At 41.2% G+C, this 23,714-nt stretch overlaps 2 protein-coding genes across 2 annotated transcripts; one reads left to right on the forward strand and one right to left on the reverse strand.

Moving 5' to 3' along the window:
- Window positions 1-533: 533 nt before the first annotated feature.
- GlyT (Glycine transporter) lies at window positions 534-23,350 on the reverse strand. Its single transcript, XM_017162957.3, has 9 exons — window positions 23,337-23,350; window positions 11,006-11,324; window positions 10,640-10,918; window positions 6,437-6,590; window positions 5,972-6,239; window positions 5,797-5,900; window positions 5,367-5,733; window positions 5,091-5,300; window positions 534-5,012 (listed from the first exon to the last, which is right to left on the reverse strand). The coding sequence occupies exons 2-9, from the start codon at window positions 11,271-11,273 to the stop codon at window positions 3,234-3,236; spliced, it is 3,429 nt and encodes a 1,142-aa protein (XP_017018446.1). The 5' UTR covers window positions 11,274-11,324; window positions 23,337-23,350; the 3' UTR covers window positions 534-3,233.
- Window positions 17,636-20,295, forward strand: LOC108071983 (uncharacterized). Its single transcript, XM_070284406.1, has 6 exons — window positions 17,636-17,831; window positions 17,889-18,107; window positions 18,305-18,487; window positions 18,547-18,672; window positions 18,742-19,251; window positions 19,528-20,295. Exons 1-6 carry the CDS (start codon window positions 17,636-17,638, stop codon window positions 19,734-19,736), a joined length of 1,443 nt encoding a protein of 480 aa, XP_070140507.1. The 3' UTR covers window positions 19,737-20,295.
- Window positions 23,351-23,714: the final 364 nt, after the last annotated feature.

A 23,714-nucleotide genomic window follows, 5' to 3' on the forward strand; every position in this document is an offset into this window, starting at 1 on the left:
ATTTATAATTAATCAGAGCGAATTCCTTGAAAATAACACAACTACAAAGGTTCATTTGCTAATAAAAATTAAATTTTACAAATTTTATTTAAATTATAAAAAAAAGCATGCATTGGATTTTTTTTTAATATTTTTTATTTCCATAAAACATTTACATTTCTGCTAGCGTTGCCATATTTTACACCAGCTGTCATATGAATGTTATCGATAAAACACCCTATATCGATGAGGTAGTTCCTTTCACAATATTTCTGGAAGCGATGTCGTGGCGCTGAGCGTTAGCCGCTTGTCTTTCAAATTTTCGTTGTGGGTTCGAGTCCGACCTGCGCTGAAAAAAAAATAACAAAAAAAAGCCCCTCATTTTGGCCGGATTAATTAAATTGTAGTTAATGCCGTATATGCATGAGGAGGCAGAACGAATTGGTGGGAATTACGCCTTCGGTGCTCATAACGGTTATCAAATCCGTGAGAAAACTATCATCCTTGTTTCCCTCCATATTTTTTATATTCCTTCAAAATACTTTCCTCAATAGTTTTTGTTAAAACCCATAAATATTTATTCATGAATATGGTTTCCTTTGCTTAATGTTACATTTTAACATAATTATTATTCACGATTACTCTTTTTTTTTAGTTTGTTTGGCATTTTCGGAATATGTGTAATACTTTCTCGCTTACACTTAAGACTTGATATAACATATATTTTTTGATTACCAGAACAGCAAAATTTTATACATTTATTTTAATCGATATTTTATGCATAGTTCGACCGGTGTTATCCTGTAATGTTTATTATTTTGATTTTGCATTATTCCGCTAAATAAATGTGCAACCGTTCACAATGCCGTCTGAATATAGCTTTCCTGATTTTACATATAACCCTGCAAAGAACTTTTGATTTCGAATGCAAACCGAAATGTTCTTAAAGAATAGTTAATGATTTTAAGCACTTTACTAATACGTTTCTTAGGTTCTGTGTTCGGTTAACCACTTAAGTAATTATTTGCTTTATTTGCTGAGTACATTTCAGGGTATTCTGCTTATTTTTTAGGTATTTTGCACGATTTTTTGCTAATATTTATTGTTGATGATTTGTTTACTTTTGTGTACATTGAGTTGGGTGGGTTATACGGATTTTGATCGGTCGTCGAAGGGCCTCAAGGATATGAGTGTTGCAGTTATTTGATTACTTCTCTAACTTTTAAACATCTGCTCTATTCCGTTGGCATCCCAAAGTCTCATATAAAATTTGAAGCTCCTCTGTTCAATGTTTAAAGTAAACTCCACTTACTTCACTATATTATAATGTGCCCTCGCTGAGGGGCAAACTGTAGTATTTATAACTAAAATTACCTTGTCTGAATTGACAGCTTATGGTTTTCGGTGACTTAAGGTTAGGTTTGAGCAAATTGCGGCATTAATTTGATTAACATTCAACCGAAATGTTTGTGGTTTTTGTTGAACAGCCATTACACATTTCCTTAATCGTATTATTCTGATAATTCCGCTTAGCTTACTCCTTGCTTTCCCATCTCGACAGGTACACACATCCAGTTCAACTAACAAACATGCAACATCGATGGTTTGTTTAAATACTTCATATACATAGATATCGTAATCCGAATCAGGGTTCTAGGTTCTCTAGGCTCTAGGTACATATGTATGTATGTATGTAGGCTTGTGTCACAGCTACTGCGCTAAACAAACATCAACAACAACGAACTCAAATTACAACAACGTGTATAGTATATATTCCTGTTTCCAATTTTACTTACGCCTAAAGTATGTTTGACACAAATTGAAAATTATTTCGCGCCGAAGCAAATTATTTATCACACATTTTCGGGGCTTAAAATTAAAAGTTGTCATCGTTCTTAATTTATTCTTACAATTTTGAATTTGTCGAAAAACACTCAACATTGAAATTAACAATTAAATTATAGGAAATTACAAAAATAAGTGAATATATTGCAGGGTAAATACTTGATTAGTGGTATATTCATTTTCTCAACTAACTACAGGTACAAACACATATAAATATTTACGAATATTATATTTTTTTCTATTCTTTGTATATTTCAATATAGTTATATAATTTATTTATTCTCAACATGAATACACAACAATGGTTATATAAATTCTAGAAATATACTTTCAATTATTGTTTTTTGGTTTTCTCATGAGCATTATCATTATCATTATCGTTATCATTATCATTATCCTTCTAGTCCACACACATAAAACACTTCTAAATACTTTTTTTTTGTTCTTAACTATACAAATGCACCCAAATCGGGGGATTTGATGCAACTTGATTAACATTTAGGTACATGAGTCTCTCGTTAGCATAGAAAACATAGATTACAGTGAGCACATAGACACATTTACAGATTTGAGGGATATTACACTCTTATAGATATATATTCTTTGGGCTCTAGTTGGGGGGGTCGGTGATGTAAACGGTTCTAAATATATAAACAAATGTATGCCTTTATAAAACGTAAAAGTCCCACTCCGTCACTCGTTACTTTTGGCGTAACGTCACTCTTCACTCGTTACTCCTGTCCCTCCAAAGTAGTCTTAAAAGTACTTGTAGTAGAAAAAAACCCAATCAAATGACCTGCCGTGGTCACTCGTATAAATAGTAATACTTGTGTATATTTGTATATAAATTTATATATTTTTAAAACTCAACGTTTTCCATTGCACTTTCAACATTGCTCTCGAATTGCGGGGCTCACAGGGGATCATCCATGGGGGGATATTGCACACAAAAAGATAAACAAACACCAGGAACTGGGCCTGAGAGAAGGTTACGGTTCCGATTCCCATCCTGCACTAAGTCCTACGTTAACTTGTTCGGTAATTACAATCGAGTCTTTCGTCCATCATTGTCAATCCATCTCGAGTGGCTTATAGAAATTAGGTACTAAGGAACAGCTATCCCACACTGATGACTGATAAAATAGGTACTTTAGCATAGGAAACATGAAGGTTTCTTCTTCTTTTCTTGCCACTCCAAATTAAATATTAAATATCTATAAAAACATTGCGTGTTATGTGCCTTCGCCTAGTTCAACTTGTTTTACATTTACAGCTTAAACTGGGGTTCTTCGGGCCCAGCTCGTTAGGTACACACACATACACGTTAATATATATTTATATTTTATATATATGCTTATAAAAATAGTTGTCGATACTGGGAACTACGACCAACCTTAATTTAGGGCCTATTACTTCTTAGTTGCCGCCGATGAATTGGCTTTCGTTTTGGCCTGACTGCCGCCGGATGTTGCTGTTGTCTTCGAGGAGCTGGCTGCTGCTTTCTTGCCCGATGCCGGAGTCGCTGGAGGAGTTGCTGCTGCTGTCTTGGCTGCGGTCTTTCCCAGACTAGCTGGAGCTGCAGAGGCGCCTATTGACTTGCTGGTGGCAGCTGCTTTTGTGGGGCTTGTTGTTCCTCCGGCCTTGTTGGCTGGTGACTTTACTGCCGCCTTGGTTGGGCTGATTTCGCCGGGTTTTGTTTTGCCAGCTTTCGCCGTTTTGGCCGAAATGTTGCTGCTGCTAGCTGCACCTTTATCCGCAGATGCTGAACCAGCCACTGTCTTGCCACTGGTCGTGGCTGTCACTGAAGGCGGCGTGGCTTTTGCTGGAGGTTTTGAAGATGTGGCTGCAACTGTTGCTGGCTGTGGCTTTGCTGCTCCATTGGCCACACTCGCTGCCGGAGGTTTGACTGCTGTGATAGTTACAGCCTGCATCTCTGCTGCACTGGCACTTGCTTTGCCGTTTGTCACACTTACACTAACTGTTGCTGCTTTGGCCACGAATGTTGCCTCTGGCTTTCCTTCTGACTTGAACGTGGAAAGCGGAACAGTTGGCTTTGTGCCAGCGTCAACATTTACTTTAGTCGGAGCAGCTGCCGGTATGTTCTTGACGGCTGGTGTGATTTTTGTGGCTGGTGACATTTTCGCCGGGGCTGTGTTTGCGGACGTCGTGTCTTTATTGGCAGCAATGCTAACAGTCGGCTTGGCCCCAGCTGCAACGCCAACTGTTGCTGTTGTCGCTGCTGCCGATATTGTCGGTTTGATTGGCGTAATTGTATCCTTGAGTAGTGCTGCAGCATGGGCCAGTGGCGGCGGGGCTTTGCCGTTGGAGGCACCACTTGAAACTGTTGCCTTGCCCTTGGCTCCAGCTCCTGCAGGAGTTGGACCTGGCGCAATGGTAACCAAAGTGGCAGTGGCAACCCCGGCGGTCGATGGCTTCTTGGCCGGAGCAGCTTCAGATGTTGGTTTTGCTGGTGTCGCCGTCGTGGCTTTTGCCGGCGAATTGACTTTCATGGGATTCTGATTCTTCTCTCCGCCGCCCGCAAACGTGGACATGGCAGTGCACTCACGTCCGCTGCTCTGGGTTCCTGCTGCTAGGACCTTAGTGGTCACCTCTGCCTCCTTTTTGGCTGCCGGCTTAGCCTCCTTTTCGTTTGGAATCAGTGGCTGCTTGCTGGGACTGATTTCGGTGGGGGACTTGTGGGTGCCGTTCTTGGTATTCGTCTGCAGGCTGCCACTGCTGATTTGCTTGCCCATCGCCTTGGCCATGGCCGGACCCGGTCGCTTGCCCACTGTGGCCAGTGGCAGGCACTCAACATCTACGTCCACATCAATGGTCAACTTGCTCTCCTTCTTGCTGGCCTCCTTTTGCTTGGGCGGGGGATCGTGCTCGATGAGGATCTGGTTGTTGGTCACACCGTCGTAGTTCTGGCTCTGGTATCGCTCGGCGTGCAGGTTGACGCAGGGCCTTCCCGCTGGCCCCCACTCGGCGGTGGGTTTCAGCAGGTACTTGATACGCTCCCGGAAGCTGAGATTCTTCGGCGCCTGCCAGATCTCGTGAAAGGCAACGAGGAATATAACCAGGACGGGCAGCAGGCCAATGATCCAGCCCACAGTGTCGGCCCACAGAGGGTACACATAGTGTCCATACTTGGCCGGCTTGTACTCCACCCAGTTGAAGAAGAGAATGAACTGAAAGGAGAAAATAGTTAGGAAATCTAAAGTTGTTTACCCAACATCTAAAGATCGCAATATGAATGAATAACTCACCAGAAGTGTAGCTGGTGTAATGTAACGCCACATGATGCCCCAGAAGAAGTTCCAGAACCAAGATCGCTTGCCAATCATTCCCTGAATGTCGTTGAGGAACCGCTGCGATCCATAGATCCAGGCAATCAGGATGCACTCCGAAATGGCAATCAGCAGAACCGACCAATTGGCAGCATATTTGTCCATCAACTGAAGCCAGTACATGCCGCTCTAAAGGGATATATTAATTAATAATTAATTTCTTGATTTATAATTTATAACTTAAAAACCGCTTACATTTGTGGTGAAGCCCAGGCCGCCAATGTAACCGAAAATGGCCACCGAGAGGACAACCCAAATCTTGTACTGCCTCAGATTGGGGAACCTATCCAATATGGCAGTGGTTACGGTCTCCATCAGAGCAAACTGCGAGTCCAGGCCCAGGGTGAGCAGCATCACGAAGAACAGCACAGCCCAGACGGGAGAAATGGGCAGCCGAGTGACCACCTCCGGATAGACAATAAAGGCCAGGCCAGCACCCTGGTCCACCACCTTCTCCACGTCCACATTAAGCTCATGGGCCAGGAAGCCGATGATCGAGAAGATCACCAGACCGGCAAAGAACGAGGTGGCAATGTTGCAGAAGGCCACAATCAGTGAGTCCCTGAGAAAATGTTTAAAAGGATTTAGCAATGAAAATTATTATAGATATATGATAGTAACTCACTTGTAGCAATTGTTGGAGAACTTGTTGTAGGAGGAGAGCGTGATTAAACCTCCCCAAGCCGGGCTCAAGGCAAAGAATATCTGAACAGCTGCATCGCCCCACACCTGTAGGAGGATTGATAAGGAAATTAGGACATTAGGACAACGACTGGCTTATTTGCCATTGTGTGGCCCACCTGAGCATTAGCCAACTGCTTCCAGTCGGGCGTCAGGTAGAAGATAATACCCGTGCTGGCGCCCGGGAGCGTTACACCACGAACGAAGAGTATTACAAGGACAACGTAGGGGAATAGGGCTGTAAAGTAGACCACCTTGCCGGAGGATTGAACACCCTTGCACAGGCAGAGGAAGACAATCGCCCAGGCCAGGAAAAGGCAGGCGGCCAGTGACAGCTTAATGCTGCCCGTCTCCTCGATGCCCTTGGACAGGCCCAGTACAAAGTTGCTGTAAAATCGAGGTTTAAATTGAAAATAAAGCTTAAACTAAAGGAGGCGACGCCACACTGGGAGAAAGAAGATTAGGAATCCAATCAATTGATAAGGAAAATTAAGCAAAATTATAAAAGAGTCTGGTTTGGATAGGTATTATTATGATATGGATTCTGGACTGGAAACTTCTTTTTCCCCTCAAACGATACCCACTTGAAGTATTCCTCGGCTGGCGGACGCTTTAGAGCTGTAAGGGCCAGGGCCGTGATGTTGTTCTCCGCCGCAGAGGTGGCATTGTGGCAGGTGCGCAGGTAGTAGGTGCCATTGGTGGCCTCGCACTGATCCGCCTGGGCGTAGGAGAAGCAATCTGCAAGAGACTTAGGCTGTTAGCAAGTTGAGAAAAAAAAGGGCCAACGACAAGCTGCAGCACTCGTCGGTGGCACTCCCTCTCAATTATGTATAAAAGGCCAGAAGAGCATTTTAATATTTATGAACTATTTGTCGGTTCGTTTCGGGGGGTCTGTCCGGCTACATAATTAAAAGGACAAAGTAGCAAATCAGAGGAGAGCATAAAAGGGGCAAGTCCGGACAACAATGTGCGGCAAATACAAAAAAAAAAAGGGTCTGACTGGGCCAAAAGCTCTTGGTTAAAGGGTTGCACAAAAGGTTCCTGGTCTTGGCCAGTTTGTAAGTTGAGTGGGAAAGCCGGGACTTGTTGGAGGAGGTGAAAGGTCAATAGCAGACCAATCTGTTTGGGGTTCCGAGTCTTTTTTTCGGAAAAGATGCTGCTGGCATTCCTTCTGACAGGATTTTGATTTGAATTTCTCTAATGAGACCTCAGCTTTATGACTCTCTCTCTCTATCGCTCTCTTGAAAGGACCAACCGCAATTTCTGTTTACCTTGGCAGAATATATACATATTTTGGCTTTAAGAAAGTTACATAACAGCTGTGCTTATGAAATCTAGACTTGTAATTCTGGCAAAGTTTTCTACCAAGAAAATAACCACAAAATGACAAACGAACTGTTGAGTTCAACATGACAAGTTCATAGGGGACGACTATCGCCGCAGGACATTACTGTTGGCATTACCTAATTAAGGCAATTCACCTAAAAAGCAATTTCAAAGTCAAGTTCAAGTCAAATCAATCATAGATAATATAAAAAACACATTTTACCAGCGGCAACGCTGCGTATGTGTAATGTCTGTCAATAGACATTACCCATACGCCGCGTTGCCGCTTTCCGCAAATAAAACCTTGGTAATTATAGACCAAGTCCTGAGCCGGAATTAAGGCCACATTTCGATCGCTCACACGCACATTTGTCAGAGCAATTCATCAGCTTCATTTGCCAACGCGGAAAATGGATATAAATTTGAGAACAATTCCATGTGGTTGGCTGGATGGATGTGCTGTCGGGGTTGGATGGGTTCGGGTTTGGGTTTCGTTGGGAAAACTTCAAAGTGTTTACATGCCGTTTAATTTGCCTGTCTGCATCTGTTTGTATTGCAATTAATTTGATTACACAGACACAGGCACACACGCCCGTAGATGCGAATCATATAAAATGAATTTTATTTGGAAAAGCAACGAGCAAAAAAGGGAAAAAGAAAAACGACGACTGCCTAACAAATTCGGGTTTAAATAAATATCTATGTGTGTGTGTGGAATATCCTACAGGCGAAAGGCTACACCAGTGCTACACACCCCCAGGTTTCTTATTCAATTTCGAGTGCTACGCCCGCCTGGCTGGCCCAGGAAATTGGCCTTAAATTTTGTGACCTTTAAGTTTGATGGCAAACTTTGATGACGAGCAGATTGCGATGTGGGCGCCCCCGAGTGTGTTGGTATAAAAAGTATGCGGAAGGCTCGTCTGTTGTAGGGGACTCAAATTTCAGTTGTTGACAGTTGAGTTTTCCTCAAAGTTTAGCCAAGTTTATGTGTCTAATAAATAAATTGCGAGTAACCAGGAGTAAGCTAGTCCTCTCTCTCTTTTACGTTATTAGGCCCATGAAAAATCCATTCAAATATTTACTCGAAAGAACATAAACATGTAAGTGTAAGAGTCCCTATATTCAATCAATCGGCAAACAGAGTTAAACACATTTTAATCGTGACACTAAAAGTAAACATTTGTCATCTAGCAGCAGAAACAGAAACAGAAACAGACGAGGACAAAGGCGACGAGCACGAGGTCAGAGATGCTGCCTGGTGAAATCCGAGGGCGAATCGAAAAGTGTCAATAAATAAAATCCTTAAGAAATTGCTTGTCTGCTGCTCTCTCTCTCTCTTTATATAGACATTTTCCTCCGCACCGTACTCAACTTTCCTCTCGCTCGCTTTGTATCTTAAGAGCTTATGGAAAAGCCTGTCCCAAGGTTGCTTGTTCCTCTGCCAGCGATTGAGTGTCAAAAACAGTTAAGACATAATTGTTTGTCATTTTAACAATTTCAAGCTGCCGCGTCCTCGTATGCTGCCCCGCCAGCCCCTCTAGAAGGTGAAATATGAGGAAAAGTCATCCTGTAGTCTCTAGTCTCCCCCCCTATCGATTTCTCTTATGCTTCCACAAAAATAGCGGAAATGCCAAGCAACCTGCGACCTCTGTCTAAGTCTGATTTCATTTCCAAGTCCCTGGCCAAGAAGCTGGCTCACTAGGCGTCCTCCTTATATTAAATCATAGCCATGTGCCTGCTAAGACAGTGGCTGACTTAAACGAGAGGGGTTTCAAGTAAAATCTATTTAAATTATATTATTAACAGTCTTAATAACGGAGAAAACACAAAGATATAGCTATATAAGACTTGCAATTATCTATAGCCCCTGCTGACCCCCCTTGGTTTCACCCCTGGCCCAGGAGGGTCTCTGTCTCATGCAAAACTTTCAATGGCATTCGACGATGCTGCTCGTTCACGCCGTGGTCCTTGTTGTTGCTCCCTGGGAATATACACCCAGCCACTTGAGAACGCGTGTGTGTGTGTGGAGGCCCGAGTGGGTCTAGGTTGTGTGTTTGAGTGCTTCCAAGACGGCCGTCATAAAATAAGCTAAACATGACAAAAAAACAAAAAAGATATACTCCTTGGAAAATATAAGAGGAAGCCAAAAATGAGGCCAATAAAGAGAAGTTCGCATATCCTTATTGGATGAATTAAGGTAAATATGGAAAGTCAAGTATAAAAAAATACAATGAAATAAAATAATAAAAAATTGTATTAACAAATATATGTAGAAACTAATAAAATTTATGAAAATTTAAACTAGTTTTTTAGTCATACATTTTCTTAATAAATGAATCATATGTTACTTAATTAGAAATCTGAATATAGTGTAATAAAAGTCTTCGAAAACTATATAAAGCTCCAGCTTTAGTTTTTATTTTTGATTTCTATAAAGAAATATACCAATCTCTCATCACTTCTAGAACCTCAAATACACCAAACTTGGTCTCACTTTTAATATCTGTGTCTATAAAGTGAGTTATTTGATTACAATGAAGAAATTTGCAAAGTTTTCATCATTCCCTGACCTACATACCCAACTTTGTCTCGCTTTTCCGCCCAACCAGTCTCATCTAACAGAATCTCCCGGCTTAGATGGCGTTCAATGCTCGTTAAAGATTTATGTGCTACGCGTGTTGGGCAATTTTAAAGTGTCTCTGTTTGTCTGCTGTGTGAAAATAAGGAACTCGACGGCAGTCTACTCGCCAGGATCACACAAACAGGAACACTCGCTCACTCACCTTACAATGTCAGGCACGAAAACAATTGCCTACTTCAAGGCGCCGTTGGATTTCGCCCAACGTTATGGTTTGCTCTGTGCTCCCAGGATCCTTGCTACCAGCTTGTTATTATAATTCTCAGTAAAAGTTTGCACATACTTTTTTATTGTTTGCGTGTGCGCCAAGGCAAAGAGAGAGGAGTAGGAGGAGGTAGTTTTGTCCCCCCAAGACAACAGCGAATGAGTGATGTATTTTTGATCCCCATCGAATTATGCCAACTTCAACTATTTTGATATTTTGTTATTTAAATTTTATTTGCAATGATTTGCAAGTTTCCTTGAAAGTTTACTCGGGATTGTGTGTGTCCTTAATTCTCCCCTGGGGTCTAACGGTTACACAAGCTATCATTTTAGCCCACTCACCCCCGCGGTCATGTGTTTTCCCAACCGGGCCACGTGCCGCCAACCAAAAGAAAAACGGAGGAAAACAAAAACAAAACGGTCGGAGAATAGCAAAATAAAATTCCACTTTTGACAGCTTGCAATTTGCCTAATTTATGACCCGAAAAACGTAACAAACGTAACAAAAGATGTGAATCTTTTACTCTTTCCCCTCGCCCTGAGTGTGTCTTGGGCTATTAATTAATTGGAGTCATCATATTAGCCTTATTCTTAGCCTGTCCCCCAGGGGATTACTCACACTTGGTGCTCCAGGCGGGCTCACAGTTTTGCCACGGCAGCTTGGTGGCAAACGAGGCGAACATGTAGAAGATGGTCCAGGCGATGATCAGGTTGTAGTAGAGCATGACGATGGCCGAGACGAGGATCATGCCGGTTCCCAATCCGCGGAACAGGGGGCAGAACCTGCGGAAAACGGCCACCGGGCCCAGGGCAGCATACTGGCCAAAAGACAGCTCCATGAACATCAAGGGAAGGCCGGCAATTACCAGCATGATGGTGAAGGGTATGAGGAAAGCACCTATGGAGGTTTAAAATATATACAATAAATAAATTATATTTTCTGAATATATTAGTTTTAATAAGGAAAAGTGAAACTGTAACCCACCTCCTCCATTATTGTAGCAAAGATAGGGAAACCGCCAAACATTGCCCAGACCCACTGAATAGCCCAGCAGTGACAGCAGGAAATCAAATCGTCCCGTCCAGGTTCCACGTTCGTGCTCCGTCTCGCCGCCTCCACCTGGTCCAGTGGCATCTAGTGAAATTAAAGCCGTTCCGGAGGCACAGCCACCGATACTGATCGCCGTCGAAGGGCAAACCACGCCACCACCTCCACCTCCGCCGCCAGCTCCTGACTTGCTGCTCTGCCCCATGGTTGCTGGTGGCAGGTCAGTGGGGAATGCGGGACCCTGATCTTCCTCCTGCTGTGGAATATACAAAACAAAAAAAAAAAGAGGTTACCCCGTTATATATAATAGTTTTCAGGTAACATGGCATTGGCCAACTGCCAACTGTCACAGCTGGTCAAGAATGCTTAATAAAATATGAAAAAAATGATTGGCCTTTTGATTAATAGCCGTGGCCTCGATTTGGTCTAAATTATGGCAATATAGAAAGGTCAAGGGGTTGAAAGGCTTAGACAAGTAGTTGGTAATATGACTTACATTTATATAAAAACTATATTTAGATTGGTTCAGAAAAGGCAAAGGTTTAATGAGAGCTTAACTGAAAAATGTTTTATATTTGCTTTTTTGCGTGGGACCCTTATGAAGGGTTCTTTCTATATTTATTCTGATTAACACTTTTGTATTTACTTTTTTGTCTAATTAGATGTCATTCTCGACTTTTCCGTTGGCGTGGAAAAACTCTGCTTTTGTTTGTGAAAAAAGACCCCACAAACAATTACTGAAAGCGGTAGTAATAATTGTTAACAACTTGTAAATGGCTTTCTAATTAAATTACAAGCTTATTATGACTTTATATGTTTACAACACATTTATACAAGTTGAACAATAGAAAATATGTATATTGTTTTAGGTCACAGAAACCTGTGATTGTTTACATATTGGCTTCACTTTATCAAGTAAATTTTTCTTTATTTTGCCTTAAACCTTAGCTAATTTCCACTTAATCCCCGTTTAATAGACTCTGTATCGGTTTTCTCATTTTGTAATTTCCGTTTCGTTAATTAAAATCACAGTCACGCCCGTTTTTTAGACATTGCTTTGCCCCCAGTCGAGGGTAAATGAGTGCTCAAGAAAATGACGCGCCGTCAATGGCACTTGATGCTGGGCCACCCTCTCACCGCAATACCACCCTACCTCACCCACCCTCCCTCAGACACACACACTTACATATATAGGCATATATATAGGGTTTATGGAACAACTGTCACACTTGGTGTAGTGGCCATAACAGCTTGTGATGGGATATGTGATGATGTGAGGATGAGATGAGCTGTGAGAGGCCATATCCGCTTTTCCACACCGCTTTGAGTGTGTTTGCCTGGTCACGTTTTTGTGTGCCATTTTCTTGCTCTGCTCTTGGCTCTTGCCGGTGTTTTTGCAAGGCAATTTGTTGACAGCGCCTCGTAATTAGGCAGTCAAATGTGTATTTAACCAAGTGAGTGAGAGGCTGTCAATGTGCTAATGATGACCTGTGAAATGGTCATAAGGGAAAACGGAAAAACCCATGAAATTTCATCAGGAAAATTCTTCCAGTGAAAAGTTTTTCGCAGAAAAAAAAAGGGGGGAAACAATAGCCAAAACCACAGAACCCAATTCCCATTGCCATTTCGAGCAAGGTTGCTCCTGGCCTGGTTCTGCGGTCCAGCATTCCGCCCCTTAACTATTCTGCCCCACTCCCAGTGGCTGCCGCCGCTGGCATTTGCTTAGCAAATAGTTCCTAATGATTCCAGCAATGCCCCCTGGGCAGGGCCCAAGAATGCGATTCGGCGGCGACAAACATAAAAAAATAAAATGGAAAAAAATGGCAAACTAACTGCAGTACAAATAAACATTTAGCTTTGTGCGAACTTTTCGGGAAATTGTTGGAACACAACCTGCACAATTCACAGCCCTGACAATGGAAATCGACGAGAGGCGGCAGGTGGCAGGCGGAAGCGCTAAAGTTTCCATTGAAAAAGCGTGAAAAGTGTTGGCAAAGTTTTGCATCGCATCGGTCAGTCGAAGCTGAAAGCGTTTTAGGGCTCACAGTGAAAATCTATTTATTTTCCGCAGGCTGAGAGATCCAAGCAATCCGACTATTCTGGGCACGTAGGAGCGGGATTCTGCACAAACAGTTGGCATTTCGGCTGGGTAAATATTAAGGGGGAGGGGAGGAAATGGGCGGATTCTGGCCAACTGAACTCTCAAACTTTGACCAACTTCTGGCTGAAATGTATGGAAGCGACTTGATTGAAAAGCACGCTCGTATTATATGCTTTTAGGGCGGGAATATTTGGGAAATTGTAAACAAATGTTTGCTCAATCGTTTGTGCACTGATGTTTGAAGTTCACAGTTGAATGCATTTCATCAGGGACTTTAAAGATATTGTATTTAATTGTCGGGATACAACTTTTGTTTTACTGTAATAGCATTTTAAAGTGGCTTTGGGTGGATAAAAAATAAAACTTTAATTTGATACTTGAAAAAAAATGGAAAAGAGAAATATTTGGAATAAACTTTGCTTAAAAATGGAACATTTATTAGAAGTTGTTTAAAAGGAGTAGAATGACGAGTAAGGGCAACGAGTAAAGGCAACGAATAAAGTCAACGAGTAAAGGGAAGGAATAAAGGCAACGAATAAAAGCAACGAATAAAGGCAACGTGTAAGGGCAACGTGTAAAAGCAACGAGTAAAGGCGACAAGTAAAGGCAACGAATAAAGGCAACTAGAGTGAAAGGAAGGGCAAGCAAACGATGATCAAAACAACGAGTAAAGGCATCGAGAAGCACAAACCTAAGACGAGAGATCAGAGTTTGACAACTGAGATTTCTTTTTATAGTCTTAAATTACATATTTTAGCTAAGTTTTTAATTAATTAAAAAAATACATGTTTTAAAATAGAATATATATAAATATATACATATATATATATATAATATATCACGTTTTTTTCCCTTATAATTTCCTGGCACTATAATATAATAATAAGCTAATATTAACTACTTTGAGTGGACATAAACCCCAAAAAAAGAATGGGAAAAGTATAAAACCCCCCCAATTGCTCTTTTTGCTTGCATGTATTTCACCTTTGGCAGGTTTGCCACATTTAACGTCGGAAGCACACACACAGAGCTGCCAGCGGGCAAAGTGAAAACCCTTTTAATAAAGCAGCGAATAAATAATTAAAGTGCAACGGGTCGGATACGTGAAAGAGTGAAAAAAGCTAGTAAAACAGGGGACGAGAGAGCTGAACTCCTTCTCCAGTTTTTCACTTCTCCCCCTAAGAACCCCCTTTCGGCCATCACTCTTTGCCTTGTTTGTGTTTGGTCAATTCGAGTGTGAAAATGTTTTCGAGCTTCTGCCGTCGCCCGCTTGTTTACACTTGATGAGAACGTAGGGGCGGGAGGGTTGCATTTAACGACCTTGGGAATGTGCAGTGCGGGGTGGGTGGGGTGGCAGAGGCTGCATTCTAGTTTTCCTGTTCGTTTCTTTTTTCTTTTTTTTTTGCTAACAGTGCGCCGACAGCGTTTTCCGCCTTTTGGCATTTCAAAATTTTCCTTTTTTTGACATTTTTATGCGAAAGTTAAATTTCCCTCAGCCGGGCCCCCAAGGCGAGACAAGAGACCTTCGTCATCATCATGGGGCCACTCCCTGCCTCTGCCCCTGCCCCTGCTTCGTCACGCCTACCCCTCCCTTGTCCCGCCTCTGTTGTTGCACAAGTCACGGCAATTATGAAAAGGGGCAAGCTCGGCGCACTTGAACTTGAACCCACGAAGGCTGCCCACAAGCGGCAAAACAAAGCGAGATGGCGACCTCGGCTCCCTCTCAGGGGTTTTGGGTGGTTTCAGGGGGAGGGGGAGGTCCAGGATACCAGGATATATGGGTCTAAGTCAAGGCTAACTTGCTAATTCATATGTTTTTGATAAGAAGATTTAAACGACAGTTTAGGCAATATGAAAATGTTTTAATATATTTTTCAAAGAATATTTAAACAAATTAAATATTTTTTAAAAATAGAAAAGCTAAAATCCTTCAGTGATAAGTCTTCAAAAAGTTGACCAATTATGAGAATGTAGTTGAAAATTAAACAATCAAAGCGAGCAACGGATGGATGGCCCCCTTTTGGCGCCCAGTTTGAGCAGCTATCATTGGGGGCTTTTTCAAGTGCAGAACGGGAAATATCGATTGGTTAGTTTGCCAGGAGCAGAGCAGCATGACCATCGGCGGAGGCCAAAGCACACGCATACAAATTTGTTTCGTTGCAACGAAGTCGTCTCCATTCCAGTGCGTCCCCTTGCCACCACCTCGATCATTGTGGAAAACAGATTTTCACGTTCTATTGCATCTCCTTCCGGACCCTCCCGGACCATTTGTCAGACTGCCAGGCAGGCAGGCAGGACAGGCAGTGCCTTCCACGCACCTCAGGTCCTTGCCGAGGTCCCTTCGGGTCCTGTTCCCCGCATTAAATATTCATCTACTTCGTCATCGTCTGTCGTCCTTCGCTGTCATCGTCCTGGTAATCGCAAATTCAGCGCTAAATCACAATCAAAATGTGCGTAAAGTGGCATTTCAAGTGATTCTCCTCCGTTTTTTTTTATGAATTTCAAATTGCAAATCATTTTGTTGATTAAATTGTTGAAAATGGGCGAGTAAATTTGTATTTCTTGTGGCCTTACCTTGTGTTTATACACAGGTACTCGGCACGGGAGAGGGACAAGAAGGCATTTCCAACTTTATAAAGTCTTAATCATATTAATCGGCCTCATCAGGCGCATAGATTTAGACAACTTAAGCTGTGTGCATGAGAAAACAGATCTCAAAGACTTTAAGATGAACTTTCTAATGAGTTATAAGTATCATCAACTTTGAAGAACCGAAAGTTTACATATGTCCAAACCTTTTTTTTTAACATATTTAAAATGCATTTAATTGTAGTTAATTTTAATAGTAGTATTTCCTGTCTGAATTTCCCTATAATTAAGGCTACACAAATTATCCATTAGAGTAATTTAAAATTAATTGCCAAAGTATCGATTGAAAAATAACACCAACTAAAAGCACTCACATTTCTTTTTGCCTTGAGGACACGAATGCATTTTTATACCCTTGCAGGGTATTATAATTTCAGTCAGAAGTTTGCAACGCAGTGAAGGAGACGTTTCCGACCCTATAAAGTATATATATTCTTGATCAGCATCAACAGGAGAATCTTTCTAGATATGTCAGGAAGAAATCGATTTTTTGGCCATTTTTGCAAAATTTTCTAAGGGGTTACATCATTAAAATTTTGGATTTTGATAAAAAATTGAATTTTCCAAATTTTTAAATGAAGTATGCAGATTTATTCACTGTAGAAAATCTTGCACAGAACTGTTTTCCGATTTAAAATTAATGCTCTTTTGGCCGAGTTATGATATTTTTAATTAAAAAAAAAAAATCAAGAAGTTTTTTAATATAAAAAATCCGATTTTATAATACAAAATAATATTTTTCTAAGTCAAGGAATCATTTCCGACCCCATAAACCATATATATTCTTGATCAGCATTAACATGCGAATCTTTCTAGACATGTCCGGAAGAAATCGATTTTTTTGCCAATTTTGCGAAATTTGATAAGGGGTTACATCATTAAAATTAGCAAAAATGACCAAAAATTTTGATTTCTTAAAAATTTAAATTTGGTATGCAGTTTTTTTAAATTAGTAAAAACTAACACAAAACTGCTTTCCGAATCGAAATTAATGCATTTTTGGCTTAGTTATGATATATTTTAATTGTTTTGGCTGGCCAAAGTTAGCTTTCTTTGTTGTTATTCTTTCCGATTTTCCAAAAGGTATATAGAGTTAGGGAAAGTGTGAAAACTAATGCATGCTGGTGAAGTGTGTGGGAAATGAATAAACAAGGAGAAAGAGAACCGAGGCTGGCGACTAAGTGAATTATGTCTGCAAAATGATTTTTTCTTGTTACCCAGCTTTTCGCAGAATTTTCTCGTTTTTCCATTCGGTTGACACCTTTGCATACGTTTCCACGTTTTCTTTCTTTTTTTCTACGAATGCATCTGCTGACTGTCGGGTGAGAGTACTTTTTGTTTTTACTTTAAATTTGCAATTTAAATGTAATTTCTCAGCGCAAATGGGTTACTTTTATTTGGTTTATGACAAATGCACACCCAGGCAAAACGCTCAGACTTAATGCTTTCCGACATGAGTGTGTGCGGTTCGAGGGCTGAAAGGGGTGATGTGTGTGGGTGTATGTGTTCCTCTGAAGGTTATGTATGTTCCCATGTGGGGTTTATGAAAAGGAAAAAGACGTTGAAAACAATATATATAAGCACTATGGAAGACACCACAAATCTGTGCTAAAAGTATTATTTTCTCTTGCCAAGGATGCATTGAAAATCGCGGCAGATAAGCCTTTGCAATATTTTAGTTTCTTCCAGAAGTTTTAAGCCAATTGTTATTGTTTTCACGGCGATGTCGCCATCTGGTAGCAGCTGTTTTCCCCTGGGCTTTTCCCACTTTGAAGTTGTTTAATGGCCGGTGGAAAGCGTAACAAACCATTAACAAAATGCCTTTGGCGCCGGGCACACGATGCATTTTCATCATAGCCGCTTTTTCTATTTTGTGGGTGTCAAGCGATTGCCTAGAGGATCTGTTGGGGAGTAGGGGTAAAAGTCCCTACTTTCCGCTGACGGAGGATCAGGCAAGAATCTTTTTAGTGACCCTCTTGGCCCTTATGTTCCTGATTCTGATGGGGTGTTTGGGTGAGTAGAAGTTTTGATCACAGCCATTGCTTTGATTAACTCATCCTTTTTGGACAGGATGTCTTTGGTGCTACTGCCGGACCTGGCAAGCTATGGCTTCCACACCGGATGGCCTTGATATTTATGCCCCACGTACCCAGAGTATTGTGTGGCCCAGTCTGCCGCCGGACACCGTAAGGATAGGGGAGCTGCAACCCAAGTCAGGGTGCCTCTGCCCCAACTGTCGCCGCAGCAGGATTTCTGTGTATATCGAGAACTGTGGGGTAACCACACAGTGTATGTAAGATTCTCTGATTCTGTGTAGCTCATTGTGAATGAATTCATAAACAAAAACTGCATTTTTATCAAAGTAAATAAAGAAAATTCCCCTTTCTTTTAAAACAATAATAAATATTATTGAGTAACTTACATTTTATTTATTATTATTATTATTTGTTGTCGATATGTTTTCTCTCAAACAGCTGTTTGATATCCAATTGAGCAGGCATCGATCGGCAATGTGCAAGTCGCGAGTGTTCAGTTTTTTCAGTTGCATTGGAACAATCGCGGCAGCACCATGCCTCTTTCCTCGCTGGGAATTGCTGCCAGGTGGCTGTTGCTTACGGCGGCCCTGATCACCTTCCCCCACCTGGCCAAAGCCGATGACAACTTGGCTGGTACGGAGATTGGTTTGATTATTTATTTTAAATCTGTATTTTTATGCATTCCCGGAAAGGCTTCGACTGGATGAACGAGACACAGCTGTTGGCGATGTTCGAGTATGAAAACAGCACTGAGGAAAAAGTCATGGAAAGCCTTTCTGTTGGGAAAACCGATAGTGAAACCGTTGGCGAAACTATTGGTAAAACCATTGGTGAAATCGTTGGTGAAAGCCTTTGGTGAATCTGCTTCTTTATGCATTCTCGGAAAGACTGGCTGAACGAGACACAGCTGATGGCGATGTTCGTGTACGAAAACAGTACTGAAGAAAATGTTATGGATGTCGAAGTGGATGTGGATGAATCGTTTGAAAGCCCTACTGTTAGCAAAACTGATGGGGAAACCATTCTTGAGGCCTTTGGTAAACCCGTTAGTGAAACTCTTGGTGAAACCATTGTTAGAACTGTTGGTGAAACTGTGGGTGAAACTGTTGGTGAAATCTTTGGTGAATCCATTGGTGAAACTGTTGCTGAAACTGTTGGTGAAACTGTGGGTGAAACTGTTGGTGAAATCTTTAGTGAATCCATTGGTGAAACTGTTGCTGAAACTGTTGGTGAAACTGTGGTTGAAACCGTCGTTGAAATCGTTGATGAAACCGTTGTTATGAAGAGCAACGGAAGCAGCAATATGGACTTTCCATTCGAAAAGCTACGCCACCATCGATATTATTCACGCATTGTCTTCATGATTATCCTTTTGCACGTTTCTGTTGTTGGAGTTTGTAAGTTGACATTTTTATTTTTAAATTAAGAACATTATCAATTGAAATAGGTTTAGTTAGCCGAGTTAACTAAGTTCCTATTCGAAATTGTGTGTTTGCAATATCAGAGCTTTTGTTTGTTAAAATTATTGTTAAATTATTATTTTACTAATACTGGGTTTATAGATTTTTTATGCGAAATTTAAAACATAAACTTTGAAGTAATTGGAACATTTTAATAATAATTAAATTAAGTTGAGTTTAATTGTCATTAAAAAGTAATATTATTCCCTCTAGGTATCACCATCTACAGCCTGGTTTACTGCAAGATGAAGACCCTGAAGAGGCTCCAGCGAGCGAGAGCCCAACGATGCCTGCGACTGATGAACCTGCAGTCCCAGCACGTGCCCAACTCCAGAGAGTGCCCCTGCTCTGGCTGCACTATAGCCAGGGACATGCTGCAGGGCCTGATCCTGCAGCAATTGCACGAAATGGTCGAATGTTGAGGGAGGAAGAGAATTGATTTACAACGAAGTAAATGCACAATTTCCATGCATGAGTTTGACAGGTGAATGCATAGCATTCACGTGGATAAAACACTCGAAAAAAAAACTAAATAGAAATATATTTAATTACAAAAGTAATTCCGACAAGAAATGGGTATTTTTCTGTAAAGAAAATCACACAATTTCAACATTGGAAATAATAATAATCGCAGTTTCTGAGAATAATTGTAATAAACCGATTGTATTTTTATAATGAAACAGAAAATTCAATACTTCAAGTTAACCAAAAGAGCGCTTTCCTTTATTATTCCAGGAAAACTCGCATTTTTTATTATGTTTGCAATCTGATTTGCTCTTCATATGTTGCATAAGGGCAAGCTTCCCTTGGTGGAGCTTTACGCTTAAATGGACACAAATGTAAATGTCTGTGTTAGCCACAAACAACTAATACAATCAGCCTTGCTCACTTTCACACACACATGCAGAAGAGAAAGTAGCCAAGCCCATTCATTGGCAGTTGCATTGTCTGCAACGTGGAGAGAGAGAGAGAGAGAGTGGGGGAAAGTGTGACATGCACTAGCAGTTAAACAGCTTATTGCTGTAGTCCTGGCTACCCGCACCCCCCCATTTGACACCATGACCAGCCGCAATGCGAAGGTCAAAGTTCATAGCATTTGCTTTCACTACCCCCTAGACCACCCCCCCTGGCTTAATCCCGCACGTTTGCATTAATAAATACAAGTAATCCATTTTGCCTTCACTTTGTTCACTCTTTGCTAAACAATCGGAGTAATCATCAACTTTTGTTGGGTTAAGCTGAACTTTGACTGCAGCAGGCGGAAGGGTCATGATATATATATATCGTATAAAAGGATACATTTAATATTGATTTCAGGAAAGAGTGAGTGTACACATCAACACAGTGAAATTTGAGACTCCTTTGGGTTTACCTATGACTTGTTAAGCTTTTATTTAGATTGCAAACTAAATACATAAATAAATGTTACAGTCAATGTCTAATGTTTGTTTTCACGATTTCTTACATTTTCATACAAATTAATACCACAAGTCTACCATTTTTAGTTTAAATATTATTTTGAAATATTTTTTATCTTTTAAAAACATACCTCTAGGTTCTAAATATTATCAATTTCCATTTAATCCCCCGCAACAACTTCCTGCGAGGACGATAAGCCAACAACTCAAAGAGATTGCGTATACGCCCTGGTTGACACAATTCACTTACAAATCCATCAGGATGTTTTAAGGATGCTTTAAGTCAGTGGGTTTTTATTTGATCTTTGTTTTTATATTTACAAAATAATGATTTTCATCTAAATATATTTTTTTACTTGTAATTTCTGACCTTTCAAGGAAATTTCTACTACAAGTCTACCTTTTTATTTTGAAATATTATTTAAACACATGTTTCAATATTTAAAAACTTCCCTCAAATTCCTATATATTATCCATTTGCCACTTAAGCCCCCGCAACAACTTCCTGCGGGGGACGATAAGTCAACAACATTGCGTATACGCCCGGGCTGACACAATTCAGTCACAAATCCAGCCATCCATCAGGATGTGGCTTTAAGCCTAATGCACTGGGATCCCACGAATGTGTCACCGATCACCGATTTTGTGCCCGCTGCTCGCTGATGTTTTTATTGTTATTTGATTGCGATTTAAATGTACACACGAACGGAAAGGCGCCCCCGAGCAAAGGACAACAATAACAACAACAAAGAGCCGAAAAAAGAGAACGCCAAGAATGAGCCTGAGCCTGAGCCCTGGCAAACACGCACAAAACACGGACAGACCAATGCCAAAAGCCCGTATGAAACCGAAGGAAACAACGCACGTTCATGCCGAACAGGAAGGAAGGCAGGCAGGCACAAGGCGTACAGGAAGAAGGAACAAAAAGCGACAACGAAGGCGGAGGCAGGACCCTGCTAGAGCAAGGAAGAGTGCGCGTCAAGGGCAAGGATGCTAAGGTAGCGAGAACAACGAGAGCAGCCGCAGCAATAACTATAACAAAAGAACCGAAATCTACAGTAGAACTTGGTTACGTTAATTGACAATAAATTATTTAAAGTTTTCTTAAAAGAATTAAATATTAAATTGTAATGGAAATCCCTATAACAATTCTTACAGCAATGAAATAGAGTAAAGCGCAAAAATCTCTTACCTAAGGACAGGTGTACCTGACCCATTAAGGAAGTCCTTACTGTATAAGACAATAAAAAAAAAAAAAACCCCGACATAGACATTCCAATAACAATGAGCCAAGAAAGCGAAGGCGAATCCTGCGGAGAGCGAAAGCTGGGCAAAACTTAGAGGAAAAGGAGAATAGCATAAAAAGTAGTAAAAAGTTATCGGGTCTAAAGGAAGATGTCGTCCTCCTCAGCGGGTGGAAGCTGGAATTAATTTTGCGTTCATCTACGCTCGGCTTGAGCGGAGACCCAAGAAGAGAAGGGTTTCGGTTCGGGTTGGTCTAGGGCCAGAACTCTTGGCCAACTTGTGGCAAATATTTGCTCAGACCTAAGTATCCATTCTGGCCGGAATTGGATGCACCTGATGCCCGGGTCTGACGTGCACATGCAAATTTATTGATCAATATAGTGAGATAATGAAAATTACAGTTCCAATCAACTTTCAATTTCAGTTTAATCCGGACATCAATTGTGGGAACCATTAAGGAGAAATTTGAACAGTAATTCAAGTGACAAAATATGTTTTAGCTAGATTAAAAATAAGGGTTTTAGCTTTAATTACAAAAGCCGCTTTCGACAAACCTGATTTCCGGTTAAAAGAAAGTTAAGATTATAAATTAAGAAATAACTTTAATTCCTTATTTAGTATTGAGAAGAGTTCAATTGCCTGTTTTGTAAACATTTCTCCCTCAAGGTTAACAAAGGTCTTACTCATGAACTTTTAAGTTAAAGAAAGTCTGGTTCATAAATAAATGAAATTGAAATATTAAATATGAAATACTAAAGATCTCATTACGTTTTAAGCCAATTATAATGAATACTTCCTTATTTTTGATCCCTTAATCACTTAAAAGCTGCTTCTTAGAATGCTTTTAATAATACTTATGTTTTCTTAGCCTTGTTGCCGCGCTCTTTAATTCGCTAAAACTTTCCCGAAAAAGTATGCTACGAGGCAGTGCAGTTCGTGGGAATTTTCATGGCCATTTCCAGCAAATGGCCATCTGCTCGCTTTGAGTCTCCGGTGGAGCAGAGTCAGAACTGTCAGCTCGGATTGAGGCTGGTCAGTGTGGGCTGTAATCAGGCCGAATTAACGGCAAGTTAACCAGACAATGCAGTTATCCGAGCGTTGGCAGCGACGTCCTGTCCTGGGAGCGATGCAACGGGATCTCGCTTAATTAGGCCCCGTCGGAGCCCACCAGACCTTGGGGCGTGTATTGGCTTTAATGTCACTCTACTCCCGTCAGTTTTTAATTGTTTTAAATATTAACTGGCGGTGGCAATGGCACACACAAGGCCCGAAGGACACTCCCACCAATACAGCAGCAGGCAAACACACACTCACACACCCATGCGTACACAGAAGAGTTTTGCATTACGCGCGACTTACACAATTAAGAACTTTTGCCTCTTCTATGGGACTTTCTTCACTTTTTCGCACTTCTAGCACTTGTCCGAGGAGGATCTTAACTCGGCCTGGAAATATTACAGCGATATTCACACGACTTTGCTCTTTTTTTCCCACAAAAAACACAACGTTTGTTCTTGTTCAGTCTGCTCCCGTGGGTGGATCGAAGGGTACGTACGGCTGCTGGCCACAGGAGCGTCCAATTTGGCGGACAATTCGAAAGCAACTGAATGCAAAACGGAAGCCAGCGGGCCAGGAAGCGGATTGCGAGAATCCAGCTGCGAAAAATGAAAAGCGAGCGCTTTTCGCACTCGGCAAGCGTGAGCGAGAGCGGAAAAAGCTCACTATCGCCGAGCCGAA

Source organism: Drosophila kikkawai, chromosome 2R (assembly GCF_030179895.1).
Source record: "Drosophila kikkawai strain 14028-0561.14 chromosome 2R, DkikHiC1v2, whole genome shotgun sequence".
Lineage (NCBI taxonomy): Eukaryota > Metazoa > Arthropoda > Insecta > Diptera > Drosophilidae > Drosophila > Drosophila kikkawai.

Coding starts and splice junctions, on each gene's coding strand:
- GlyT (XM_017162957.3), bottom strand. CDS start 11,273: ATGGGGCAGAGCAGCAAGTCAGGAGCTGGCGGCGGAGGTGGAGGTGGT. Junction 5,734..5,796: donor TTCTCCAACAATTGCTACAA/GTGAGTTACTAT, acceptor ACATTTTCTCAG/GGACTCACTGATTGTGGCCT. Junction 5,013..5,090: donor TTACACCAGCTACACTTCTG/GTGAGTTATTCA, acceptor TTCTCCTTTCAG/TTCATTCTCTTCTTCAACTG.
- LOC108071983 (XM_070284406.1), top strand. CDS start 17,636: ATGCCTTTGGCGCCGGGCACACGATGCATTTTCATCATAGCCGCTTTT. Junction 17,832..17,888: donor GATTCTGATGGGGTGTTTGG/GTGAGTAGAAGT, acceptor CTTTTTGGACAG/GATGTCTTTGGTGCTACTGC. Junction 18,673..18,741: donor AACCGTTGGCGAAACTATTG/GTAAAACCATTG, acceptor ATTCTCGGAAAG/ACTGGCTGAACGAGACACAG.